The following is a 12,357-nucleotide window of genomic DNA, read 5'->3' as shown; positions in this document are numbered from 1 at the left end:
TACTAAAAAATATATTTTTTCGGGGGGAGTGTAGCCAAAGTCCCCCAAGTTATGTATTACAACTCCACAGTCACATCACAGTAACAGAATAACATGAATTAATCTGTCTTGTCTCAAGAAGATAGACACTGTGAGAACCGTGTTAGTCAGTGGTTGCAAAAAGAAACACCTGAAGTCATACTGCAGTAAGAACTAGCCTAAAAGGAAGATCAGCTGCATGATGTAAAAGTCCTGTTAAATCGTCTAGACATGGAAGACCACTGAAAAACAGATGAGTAGACTATTTAAAACGTTTCTAAGGAGTTAAAGTTATATTTATTTAAAACAACCTTTCTGAACATGAAAAAAAATGTATTATTTTGTTATAAATAGCATATAAAATGCTTGATCCAACTTGCTTGTCTTATGGGGGATGGAAGTAGCTTAACTGCTTGGATTTGCAATACCTGTAGTAATTTATTTGTATAGCCTGCAGCAAGGAAATTAGCTTGCCCACACTGCATAGTGGTGGGCCACGTAGCCAAGAGATTACACATGAGATTGCAGCTATGCACATCCCAAGATGCATGTGATGGTGTTGTTTCTTGTTATAGTTGTTATTAGGGAAGTGTGGATTGTCAGTGGCCACCATGATGTCATACCCCTAGATCTGTAGAGGTTTGTGTTTGAGCACCACCACTGATTCATTGTGTTCAGTTTTTTTTCTATTCTACACTGTCACAAGGTACCTCAGCAGTGGTCATAGGACAGTACAGAGGATTGGCCAACTAGCCAACTCCCCCATACTGGATTCTTGACCCCACCATAAAATGAATGGGCCAGAGGGCTCTTGCCTTAATCAAGGAACAAATGGGTCAACTGTAAGCAGGGACTGCCACTGGGCAAATCCTGTGGACGTGCAAAAAAGAAAAAAGGCTAGGGCCATAAATCTCTGGCTCATGTGAAGAACACTAAATCATGTCTTTATGCAGCTCCCTTGGGATAGAGCACTTAAGATCATTCATTCTCATGTGGGCAACCACACAGACATAGTCAGATTGGGGAGTGGAAGAATGTAAGGTTTCTTCTGACATCACAGATCCTGGCAACAGAGAGAGAGAGAGCTCAGGGCCACCTTGTCCTTTTCTATCCATGTGAATGTAGTGTCTGTGTGCCTCAGTATGGAGGTGACAATAACTAACACATTTCCATGGGTAGCTGCACCCTTTGATGTTCTTAGGGGACAGCAGCTGTACTTGGAGGTGGATGAGGTCGGTGCTGTTATGGGTACAGTAATGGAAGTCTTTCTAAATGGCTAAGGTTTGTTAATAAGGTGCCTGGAGGTCTTTGGTGATGATTTCTTTACTAGTTCAGCATAAGTGGGTTTAAAGTAGGAATGCTGTGCAGTGTTGTAGTGCTGTTTACTGATACTGCTAGGCAAAGAGATAGAGAGCAAGATAAAGCAAGAGAGAGAGATTAGCCTCCAGCTTGAATAATTACTTGAAACAGAATAAACTACTTGAAACTTCAACAAGGTGGCTTTATCCTTCCCACAGGAAGGGTATCAGAGAGAGTGAGTCTCCTAGCTAAAGTGATTTCATATGGACTACTCATTTGCACTCTGTAAATATGTGGATGTAGACTATGGATATGCATCTTTAAATGCTAGTGAGCTAACTAAAGTAAGTTGCATGTAAAGTGGTGCAGTTTCTTGTGTTCATTCTAAGTAAAGTTCTCTGTGAGGTAAGATCACAATCGCGCCGTCATTGTCTCTGTTTTATACTTGATATCCCAACACCACAGCCAATGCAAGCCACAGACGTTTTATTCTGAGGTGACAACTAGCTCCACCATAGGTCTTTGCTGCTGCTTTAGATGCTGTGCTTCAAAAGACCTTCCAGCAGGGGTGTCAGAAAATACAGAAACCGTCAAGAATACTTCCACTTTATGTAAATATTGTGTTAAATAGAATGGTTCAGTGAATAACACGTGCTGTCTCTGCTTCTTTGTGAACAGGTTACTAGACTTATTTCAGTCACCTCTTTGACTTGCAGATGTTACTATACTACAAGAGCAATGTCACTGATTTCTCTGCATCTCACAACATTGTGGAGAGCATAACTGTGGCATATCATCAGCTGGTAAAAACAGTTACAAAAAAGAGCAGTCTCCACCTGCATTTGAAGAACTCTTCTCTTCCTTTTGACATTAGCTTTATAATTGACAGGCTTGCCCACTGACAGTTCATACTTAGTTGGTTCAGAGGTACTAACATTTATTTCATAGAAGGATCTGTTCTTCATGGCTGCTGACACTACATGCAGGATATATGAGTTGCTGGCCTTATCTGTACAGAACCCTTTTTGAATTTTCACTAGGATTAAGTATCCCTTAAGTCTAACCCACATTTTCTGAAAAAAATAGTTTGAAAACTGGTCTTAAACCAGTGCATTCATCTCCCTGTTTTGTTTCATTGGCAGAATCCAGACAGGAGGCAGCCATTTATATCTGGATGTATGTTGCCAGCATAAATTTAATCTCAAGAGGTTCACTAGTTCAGAAAGACAGTCCAGCTTTCATTTCATATCATTTAATAAGGATGGTCTTTTAGTGGTTAAACAAGCCCTTTAAGTAGATTACTAACTGCATTGTCTTTTACTGTAAGGTGGCTGAAGACCTGATGGAAAAGTTGTCGCCACACGACACACTATCAGATGATTGTTTTAAAAAAGTCGGCACTGTACATGTCTATGCTGCAGCTTCTTGGTCATTAAGTCACACCCTTAGACCATCATTCCAGAGCTCAAACCTTGTTTGACACCTTGGAAATTTATTCTTCCCAACACAGGGTTTTAATGTCATATGTAACATATATGTCCTTACCATATCAAATTATCTGTGGATGCTTATTAACCTCATGACATCCCTTTACACTTGAATGGACTTGCCAGGAATATCATTATGTTAGCTAATATCCTGGTCATGAAAACCCATTCAGTTGAATGGGCAACTGACACTTATTCTATATGGAGCAGGCCCTTCATACCAATCCCTATACAGGGCCTTCTCTTTTATACCTATAAACTAGTGTAACCATCTCTGAAATTGCATGATTTCAGAATACATTTTAAAATGTCCCATACATGTCAAGCAGAGGATCTCATTGACCCTCAAGAGAAATCTTGATGAGTGGATGAGAAATATACAATTCACCCCAGGGATCACTCCAGTGGCTTTACTCGACAGAGGCACTGGGAACTAAGGTCAGGTGGCATGATGCCAGGGTAATCCTATGGTCTAGGCTTGTAAAGGCTCCAGGGCCATTAGCCTACTACACACCTATGAACCTATATATCATCATTTTAGATGAACTAATTTGATTGTCCAGGTTGAGCTGAAAAGTAATTGACAGACGTAAACAAAATTCCCTTACATCCTGCATCTGTAGATGGATTTCCTGTAAACCAGGAAAGCATATGAGTTTATAATCTTCAAACTGTGTTTGCTTTGGGTACTGGAGTTGAACTGAGAACTGCAAAAGCAAGCACTAGGTGGCAAGATGTGTTCCAGTCAGCAGCACATGTACTTCTGAGCAGGGAATCATAAGAGATTTTTTAAGTGTGGCAAGCTGGGATGGGCTAATTAGAAGAGAAGACTCCTAACAGTTACCACTGGAAACAGCCTTCTTATAGCTTAATTAATATGGTGCGTATATATCTACTACTTAAAAGCAGAATGCTGGCATTATCAGTGCAGCATGTCATACAGGGAAGTCATAGATAAGTTAAGCCAGATTTTCCCTCATCATGAATGAGTGGTATTTAGAATGGTTGGCTGACATATAGCACTAAAAACAATATGTTTTAGACTGCATAGTTGTTAAGATAACCTAGCGCCTTAGCCTGTAAATTGCCCAATGTACAGAAATCAGTCTTGCTAGCATGTTAATTAGTCAACTGTTTGAGAAAATTCCTCTCTCCCAGGAAACTGACACACACTTTTCTTAGAAACAAGTAGTACTTGTAAACTGTAAATTATAGGCTGTTTTGTAATCAGTCTAACCTCCATCTGCACACCCCCACAGCTGGACTACATGAAACTTCATCTTGTGCTTATACCTGAGAATGAAGATAATGAATGACAAATTGTGATGCTGTCTTGCTGTGAAACTAACAGCCCTGATATCCACTGTATCACTTTCTCCATTACACTTCATTCTTATACGAATGTAGAAACACCAGAATGAAAAGCTAGCTAGATCACGCAGCACAGGGTAGTTTAAAATATAGGGGCCAGTCTTATCAGACATCTACTAAACATAGGGTTGCCAGGTGTCCGTTTTTGACCGGACTGTCTGGTTTTCTGACTAATTGTCCGGTTACAAATTTTATTCAAAACCGGACACGTGAAGTCCGGGTTTTGTGCCACTGACACGGTCTCAAGCGGTTCTCCCATGCCATCTTTACTCTCTCCCCTCCTTATTGCCTTTAGTCCTGGTGTGCTTTTTGGCTATAATTAGAGCCATTACATGACTCTGGACTGTCCAGAAATAAGGGACCCTATCTGGAAAACGGCGACTGCCTTTTCTTGTCTAGAAAAAATAAAATCTTTTCATTTAATTAAAAAAACATTTTTTTTAAAGGTGTTCTACTTTAAGAACACTCTGCGTCTGGTTGCATGCACTGATGCAGAAGAAGCTGAAATTGCTTACATGACGTCTTCATCTTCCGACCGCGCAGTTTAATTTGAATTCCAGTCTCCAGAAGACGTTTGGAGTTTGGACTTCACAGCGGACCACAACAACAATGAATGGTTGGACAAATTCAGAGAGGTAGGGGTGTGTGTGTGTGTGTGTGTGTGTGTGTGTGTGTGTGTGTGTGTGTGTGTGTGTGTGTGTGTGTGTGTGTGTGTGTGTGTGTGTGTTTGTGAGGCTGCCACTGCTATGAAAAGGAGAGCAACTGAGTAATTCTACAAGAAAGTGCAATGTTAGTTGTTGTGTACTACTATGGAGTATTCTTTTTGAGAAAAGCATAACAGTACTAGTTGCAGGAGTCTCGGTGTAAAGGCAGATTAATCTATTTAGTCCTATAATAAGCCAACTGCTTGCTCTGTTACCTTTGTATATAGCGTTTTTTTATTTCTGCGTATATCTAACTGCATTTTTGTTGATATTTAATGTGGTAAACTGCTGCCCAGTCTTTTAATGTTGTAACTGTTTATATCATGTTTAAAGTAAAGCTTATTCACTGTGCATTTTGCAAGTGATATTTGATCTGATTGGTACTATTGCCCACATGGAATTTATTCTGAACTGCATTTGAATTATTTAGCTACTTATTGTTTCTTATTTGAATTACATCTGTTTCTGAGTAGCTGTTGTGTTTTTTGTTTACCATACTATCCTGCATAATATCTTCAGATTCTGACACACTAACAGGCTTGTACTTCAGCTCTCTGCTGCCTTCTTTTTTACTGGTCTTTTCTTTTCATTCTTTTACCCTTTTTCTAACCTTTCTATGTCTACTCCTTTTTATAATGGATATCCTCTCTTTGTATTATCTAAACTATCACATTCATTTCTATACTGCTTTTACTGTTGTATTAGATAGATTTACAGGAGCAAATCTGAAATGTAATTAACTTAAGAGGAAGTTTTTTTATTGCAATTCCTTTAAAATTATATTGCTTAAAGCTGTTGAACGTGGTTAAAATATTTTAGAATGATAAAATAGGGCAAACTTACCTGTTGCCATAGTATCTCACCTGTTAATATTACTAACTATTTTGATATAATGCTCTATAATTGAGGGTCAGCTGTGGTTAATTGTTATTTGTGACATACTGAGATTGGTATAGCAAAGGTATATAAATTGATGACCCTGCTAGTTTTCTGACAATCCACTAGTTATCCACATTAAGCATATGCTCTGTAGCTTTATATAAAATGCATAGGTTCATTTTTCAAAAGCTGCAAGACCAATTGTGTCATTATATATTGTTTTATACTAAACATGTATTTTCAGACCATGCTATACATGTTTAGGTCTGTTTTATTGATGTAAGATATGATTGTTGTTAATACGGTGTAATTTCTTAGAACATTTTAAAATTTTATCATCGTAAACTTGGAAAACAATGTACAGTGCTGTTTCGGTGAATGTGAGATTTAAAGGCAGAGTAGTTTTAATGCTACGTCTGTTTTCATTGTGAGACTGTATTGCTTTGTTTAGCAAATGTGTATCAGTGGTTTGTACTATAAAATTTGAAATAAATGTTTTAAATTAAATCAAAATATCTGTAATCACTGTAGAAGTAAAGAAGAAGACAGTATGCACACTGAAAGTTTTGAACAGTGTTTATGGCAACTGGGAAGATCAGCTGAAATCAGACACCAGAACAGAAAAAGAGGGTATTCCCTCTGTTCAGCTGACGTCACAGTGATGTATTAGAATGGGAGGGGCATGGTTGGGAGAGGGGTGGGAATGGGTGGAGTTATGATTCATGTGAGGGGCGTGACCTTAGTCTGGTTTTAGCCACAAAGAAATCTGGCAACGCAACCCTAACTAAACATGTGATAAGGACATCAAAATATGTACTGTTGGAAATATTCTAAAGAATGCAGTAGGACTGAAGTGTTTGATGGATAAAAGAAAAAGTATGTAAAAGTTGATTTCTTTACAGGACAACATGAACAGTGATTCAGATTCCTGGATTGCAAATCATTTAACCTTCAAACAAGACCATAAACTGGAAACACAACACATTCGCTCTGTGATGTGGAGGCTAGCCACTAGATATCTCAAAACTAATGAGTGGAAGAAAATGGCACAATGCTGGAAGTTTACAGATGGTCACATACGGGCCATTGAACAACAGTGGACAGGTAAACATGCTAGCACTTTTTTTCACATTTAGTTTTTTTATTTTTGTTGTTGCCATTATTGTCCGTGAGGTCAGTATTAAGTAACATTGTTTCTGGAATTATAACATCCAATCCTTTTTTGAGCATTTCAGTGAATATGCAGTCACACAATATCATTCTGGAGCTATTGGAGAGAGCCTGGCCATAGAAAGAGAGTGAAACGTGCCCAAACTCAATTCATTTTAGCTGGCTAAGGGCAAATGTCACTACTTAGTTTCTTGGTCCCATAGCTTTCCCAATCCTGGCAGCAGTAAGTAACAGATATTTTCTGACATTATTTATACAAATTCTTATTAATACGCATATTTAGAAAGCATATTAGTAATTTTCTTGTGTTCAATTAAAATAACAGCACTTGATCCCAGCTTTGTAATAGAGAAGAGTAAAGCTCTGACTATGGCCTAGCTTACCCAAGTTCAGTTAGTGGCCCAGGCACTGGAACAGCTGGGGTATGGAGGTGGGAAAGACATGACTTCTTGCCACCATATTCATCTGGGGTAAGGGATTTGGTAGTTTTCCAGCTGTGGGTTATGCTGGTTCCCATCAGGGAGGCCACCACTTTGGGTGGGCTACCCAAGCTGGGTCTGGTAGCTCTCACAGAGGAATTGTTATAATGAGCATGCACCAGCTTAGGGCACATTAGTAGCTCCACTAGTGATGTGGGTGTTTATATCACCCAAAGATGGTGGCATTAAGGATTTAAAGTGGAAATTTCCCTGTTGACACCCTAGCTATAGGTCACTGTCACCCTATAGGGGAATGGGTATTGACTTTTCAATTTAGTGGGAAATGAATGGTCGGCCATGGCAATGGCATGATGGTCAGCAGGCACAGGGACAGAAAAAGTACATAGAAAAAATACCAGCAAGTATTCCTGTAGCTGTCAGATTATGTTGTTTGTGAGAAGATCAAGACTGATAAAGATAAGCACTATGCTAAGTTTCATAAAAAATCATTCACAAGTAGATCCAGAATGGGATATAGATTCTGAAGGTGAGTCATCCCCTTTTGTAACTCTCCCCATGAAGATGATTCTTTTGCTGAGATCCTTCAGTGCAAGAAAGATTGTTTTAAATATAACATTAAGGAATAATCTTTACCTTAGGAGAGAGTATGTTTCCTTGTGGAAGCTAAGTGAGCATAATTTTTTAGCAGTTCCTTTTGCTATTTAATTTGCAAATCTTTGTTCCTCAAGCCAGATTCTCATGCACATACCTCTCAACTGCTGAGAATTAGGCATAGTGCTATAATTGTGTCTCTCAAATCTGCCCTTGTTCCTCCTAGATTACTGATGTTCCTCATAAAGCCAGACCTATTTGTGGATACATACATTAGAAAATAAATTAAGCCTAAATGAAAATTCCCTACCACTAAGTGTATATATTCTAGTATATAAAGACAGTCTATTGTGAAAAAATAGGAAACTGCTCCTCTTTCTGACCCTGTGCTGATTTTTATAAGCTAGTGTTGATTTCTGATGCTCTAAGATTGAGGCATATGTTCAGGTATGTGCTCTTAGGAAAGCTAAAACTTCTTTAAAATCCAGTGCACATATTTCTGTACAAACCCACTGGCTTATCCTGCTGTTACTGGTTTGAAAGACAGCAGCTTTCAACAGTTTGCTGAACTGTAAGGAGAGTCATTGAAATATATGGTGATATCATTTATATAGCTATTACCATGTTTCTTATAGCTGAAAGAATAATAGTTCACAGTCTTTTCACTAGCATCAGTCACATCACATCAGATCAGTCACAGCATGAAGTTATGGGAAAGAGTAGTGGAAGTTAGGTTAAGAAGGGAGGTGATGATTAGTCATCAGCAGTATGGTTTCATGCCAGGAAAGAGCACTACAGATGCGATGTTTGTTCTGAGAGTGTTGATGGAGAGTACGAGTACCAGTAAGAGTGAAAGGGAAGGTCTACAAGAGGGTAGTGAGACCAGCTATGTTATATGGGTTGTCTGTCACAAATCACTGCTGACACTCTTCTCCACCCACTCCATCTTGCCTGTACTCTCTTCATCACCTCTCTTATACACTCACCTTTACTCTAAACTATTGATCCCAAGTATTTAAACTCATCCACCTTCGCCACCTCTACTCCTTCCATCCTCACCATTCCTCTATCCTCCCTCTCATTCACACACATATATTCTGTCTTAGTCCTGTTGACCTTCATTCCTCTTCTCTCTAGAGCATATCTCCATCGCTTCAGGGTCTCCTCCACCTGTTCCCTACTCTCACTACAGATCACAGTGGCATCTGCAAACATCATAGTCCACGGGAACTCCTGTCTGATCTCGTCTGTCAACCTGTCCATCACCATTGTGAATAAGAAAGGGCTCAGAGCTGATCCTTGATGTAATCCAACCTCCACCTTAAAAGCATCTGTCACTCCCACCACAGATCTCACCACTGTCACACTACCCTCGTACATATCCTATACCACTCTTACATACTTCTCTGACACTCCCGACTTCCTCATACAATACCACAACTCCTCTCTAGGCACCCTGTCATATGCTTTCTCTAAGCCTGCAAAAACACAATGCAACTCCTTCTGACCTTCTCTGTACTTCTCCATCAACACTCTCAGAGCAAACATTGCATCTGTAGTGCTCTTTCCCGGCATGAAACCATACTGCTGATCACTAATCATCACCTCCCTTTTTAACCTAGCTTCCACTACTCTTTCCCATAACTTCATGCTGTCCTCCTACCTCTTTCCAGATGTCACACCAAGTACCTTACTAGCTCTGCTGTAGTTACCCAGTTATTCGGTAACTCTTCACTGCCACCCAGTGCCTGTCTTAACTCTTCCCTGAACTCCACCTCACAATTACCCTTTTTCAATTTCCACCATTTGATCCTTCGTGCTGCCCTCACACTCCTCCTCTTCTTGATCACCAGTGTCATCCTACAAACCACCATCCTATGCTACCTAACTACACTTTCCCCTGCCACCACTTTACAGTCTCCAGTCTCCTTCAGACTGGCCCTTCTACATAAGATATAATCCACCTGTGTGCATCTTCCTCCACTCTTGTATGTTACCCTATGCTCCTCCCTCTTGTTAAAATATGTATTCACCACAGCCATGTCCATCCTTCTTGCAAAATCCACTACCATCTGACCTTCTGCATTCCTTTGCTTAACACCATACCTACCCATCACTTCCTCATCCCCTCTGTTCCCTTCACCTACGTGCCCATTGAAATCTGCTCCAGTCACCACTCTCTCACCCTTGGGTACAGTCATCACCACATCATCCATCTCACTCCAAAATTTTTCTTTCTCATCCATCGCACACCCAACTTGTGGAGCATATGCACTAACAACATTCATTATTACACCATCAATTTCCAGCTTCATAAACATCACTCTATCCAACACTCTTTTCACCTCCAAAACACTCTCAGCATACTATTCCTTCAAGATAACCCCTATGCCATTTCTCCTCCCGTCCACACTATGATAAAACAATTTGAACCCGCCTCTGATACACCTAGCCTTGCTCCCCTTCCGTCTTGTCTCTTGCACACACAGTATATCAACCTTCCTTCTGTCCATCATATCAGCTAGCTCTCTCTCTATACCACTTATACCACTCATAGGTTCATAGGTTCATACTAGGCTATCTGCCCTAGGGCACTTACAAGCCTAGCCCAGAGTTTTGTGGCTTACGCCACCCCTTTAGATTGAAGGATATTATGCCCATTATTTAGCTGTGCGTCTGTCAAGCAGTGACACTGATGTAATCCCTGGGGTATACCTGCGGTCTCCCATCCATTGGTCAAGATTTCTCTTGAACAAGGCCAGCGAGGTGCTCTGCCTCACATGTACCGGGATTTTGTTCCACAGCATAGGGAGTCTCTGGGTGATGAATCTGTCCCTCCAGCACGTCCTATTTATGACCGTGTCAAGGTTCAAATCTCGTGCTCTTGTAGATCTGATGGATTTCGATTTTTTGAGGTGAAGCATGTTCATTAATTCCGGGTTGGACATGGCCTTGTATGTCAGGCACAGGTCACCTCTGAGCAGGCGGTAAGCGACTGAGTAGAGCTGGAGCTCCTTCAGTCGGGCAGCATAGGACATATTTTTGAGACCTTTTATCCTTTTGGTGAGGAACTTTTGGGGCCTTTTCAATTGCTGCAGGTGTCGGGTCAGATACATTCCAAATGGGGCGTTGTACTCAAGCATCGGTCTGATGAGTGATGAGTACAGGGGGATGATGACCTCCCTTGACCTAGATGTGAAACCCTTCTTGATCAGGTGGGCAATGTGGAAGGTCTTCCTAACTACTTTGGCAACGTGGGTGTCAAATGAAAGGTTACTATCAACCTGGGTCCCCAGATCCCTGATAACCTCTGCTGTGCTTAGTGGATTGCCACCTATATGGTAGCTAGGGGCAACCTTGTTTTTCCCAAATGGTATGACTATGCATTTTTTAGCGTTTAACTTTAGGCCATGGCTTTGGCACCAGTTATCCATTTCTATGAGGCCCTTCTGAAGGATATCTGTGTCTGATGAGTTTTCAACTATGGCGCCTAGTTTGCAGTCATCTGCAAACTTTGTCAGCCATAATCCTCCTGTGCTTGCCTGTACCTCTGAAAAGTAGATGCCAAACAAGAGTGGACCCAGGACCGAGCCCTGTGGGACACCACTTGTGACAGGCTTGGAATCTGACATGGCTCCAGCAACTCTAACCCTGTGGGTTCTGTCACTTAGCCAGTTTGCAACCCATCTTGTGACGTAAGGGTTTACATTTAAGCTGGTGAGTTTTTCTATGATGCCCGAGTGGGGTATCGTGTCGAAAGCCTTTGCCAGGTCAAGGTAGGCTGTGTGGACTGCCTTGCCCTCATCAATGGCCTTGGTGACTGTTTCGAAAAAGTCAACCAAGTTTAAAAGGCATGATCTGCCCTTGACAAAGCCAAATTGGGTTTGATCCAATGTCTGCAGGTCCCCTATGTCTTTATTTATGAGTTCCATAATGATCCTCTCCATAGCTTTGCAGACCAGGCTTGTCAGGTTGATGGGACGGTAGTTTCCAGGGTCGGTGGAGGCACCGCCTTTGTGTAGTGGGATCACAGTAGCCGTACGCCATTCCTTGGGTACGTATCCTGAGGTGAGGCTAAGATTAAACAGCTGCCCTAACTGTGGGTTTAATTCCTCAATGAGCTCGTGGAGCACACAACCGGGGACACCATCTGGTCCCATGGATGCTGTGTTTTTCGCCTTTGAGAGAGCTGTTTTTACCTGAGCATTTGAGATGTTTGGGAGGCTACAATCCTCTGGTATAGATATTTCTCCTTTTGGGGGGGGGGGGAAGAAATTTGCACTAAACCTGTTTGCCAGTATGTTGGCAATGTCCGTAGGTTCAGTGATCTTTACATCATTTTGAACCAGTTCTGAACATATCTGGGAGTTTCCTCCCAGGTTTCTAACATAACTAAAA

The 12,357-nt window shown here is 41.0% G+C and overlaps 1 protein-coding gene across 2 annotated transcripts in view; it reads left to right on the top strand.

The window, feature by feature from the left end:
• The window catches only part of ANKDD1A (ankyrin repeat and death domain containing 1A), a 1,318,298-nt gene that overhangs the window by 1,199,833 nt on the left and 106,108 nt on the right, over window positions 1–12,357 (top strand). For both annotated transcript variants that reach the window (XM_044078678.1, XM_044078677.1), the window contains one exon: window positions 6,661–6,862. In XM_044078678.1, coding sequence (XP_043934613.1) covers window positions 6,661–6,862 — 202 coding nt within the window. The remainder of the gene's footprint in view (window positions 1–6,660; window positions 6,863–12,357) is intronic.

Source organism: Protopterus annectens, chromosome 7.part1, assembly GCF_019279795.1.
Source record: "Protopterus annectens isolate FY-2018-M chromosome 7.part1, PAN1.0, whole genome shotgun sequence".
NCBI classification, from domain to species: Eukaryota; Metazoa; Chordata; order Ceratodontiformes; family Protopteridae; genus Protopterus; species Protopterus annectens.
Note: the sequence above shows the minus strand (reverse complement) of the source record. Positions and strands in the feature narration are given on the sequence as shown.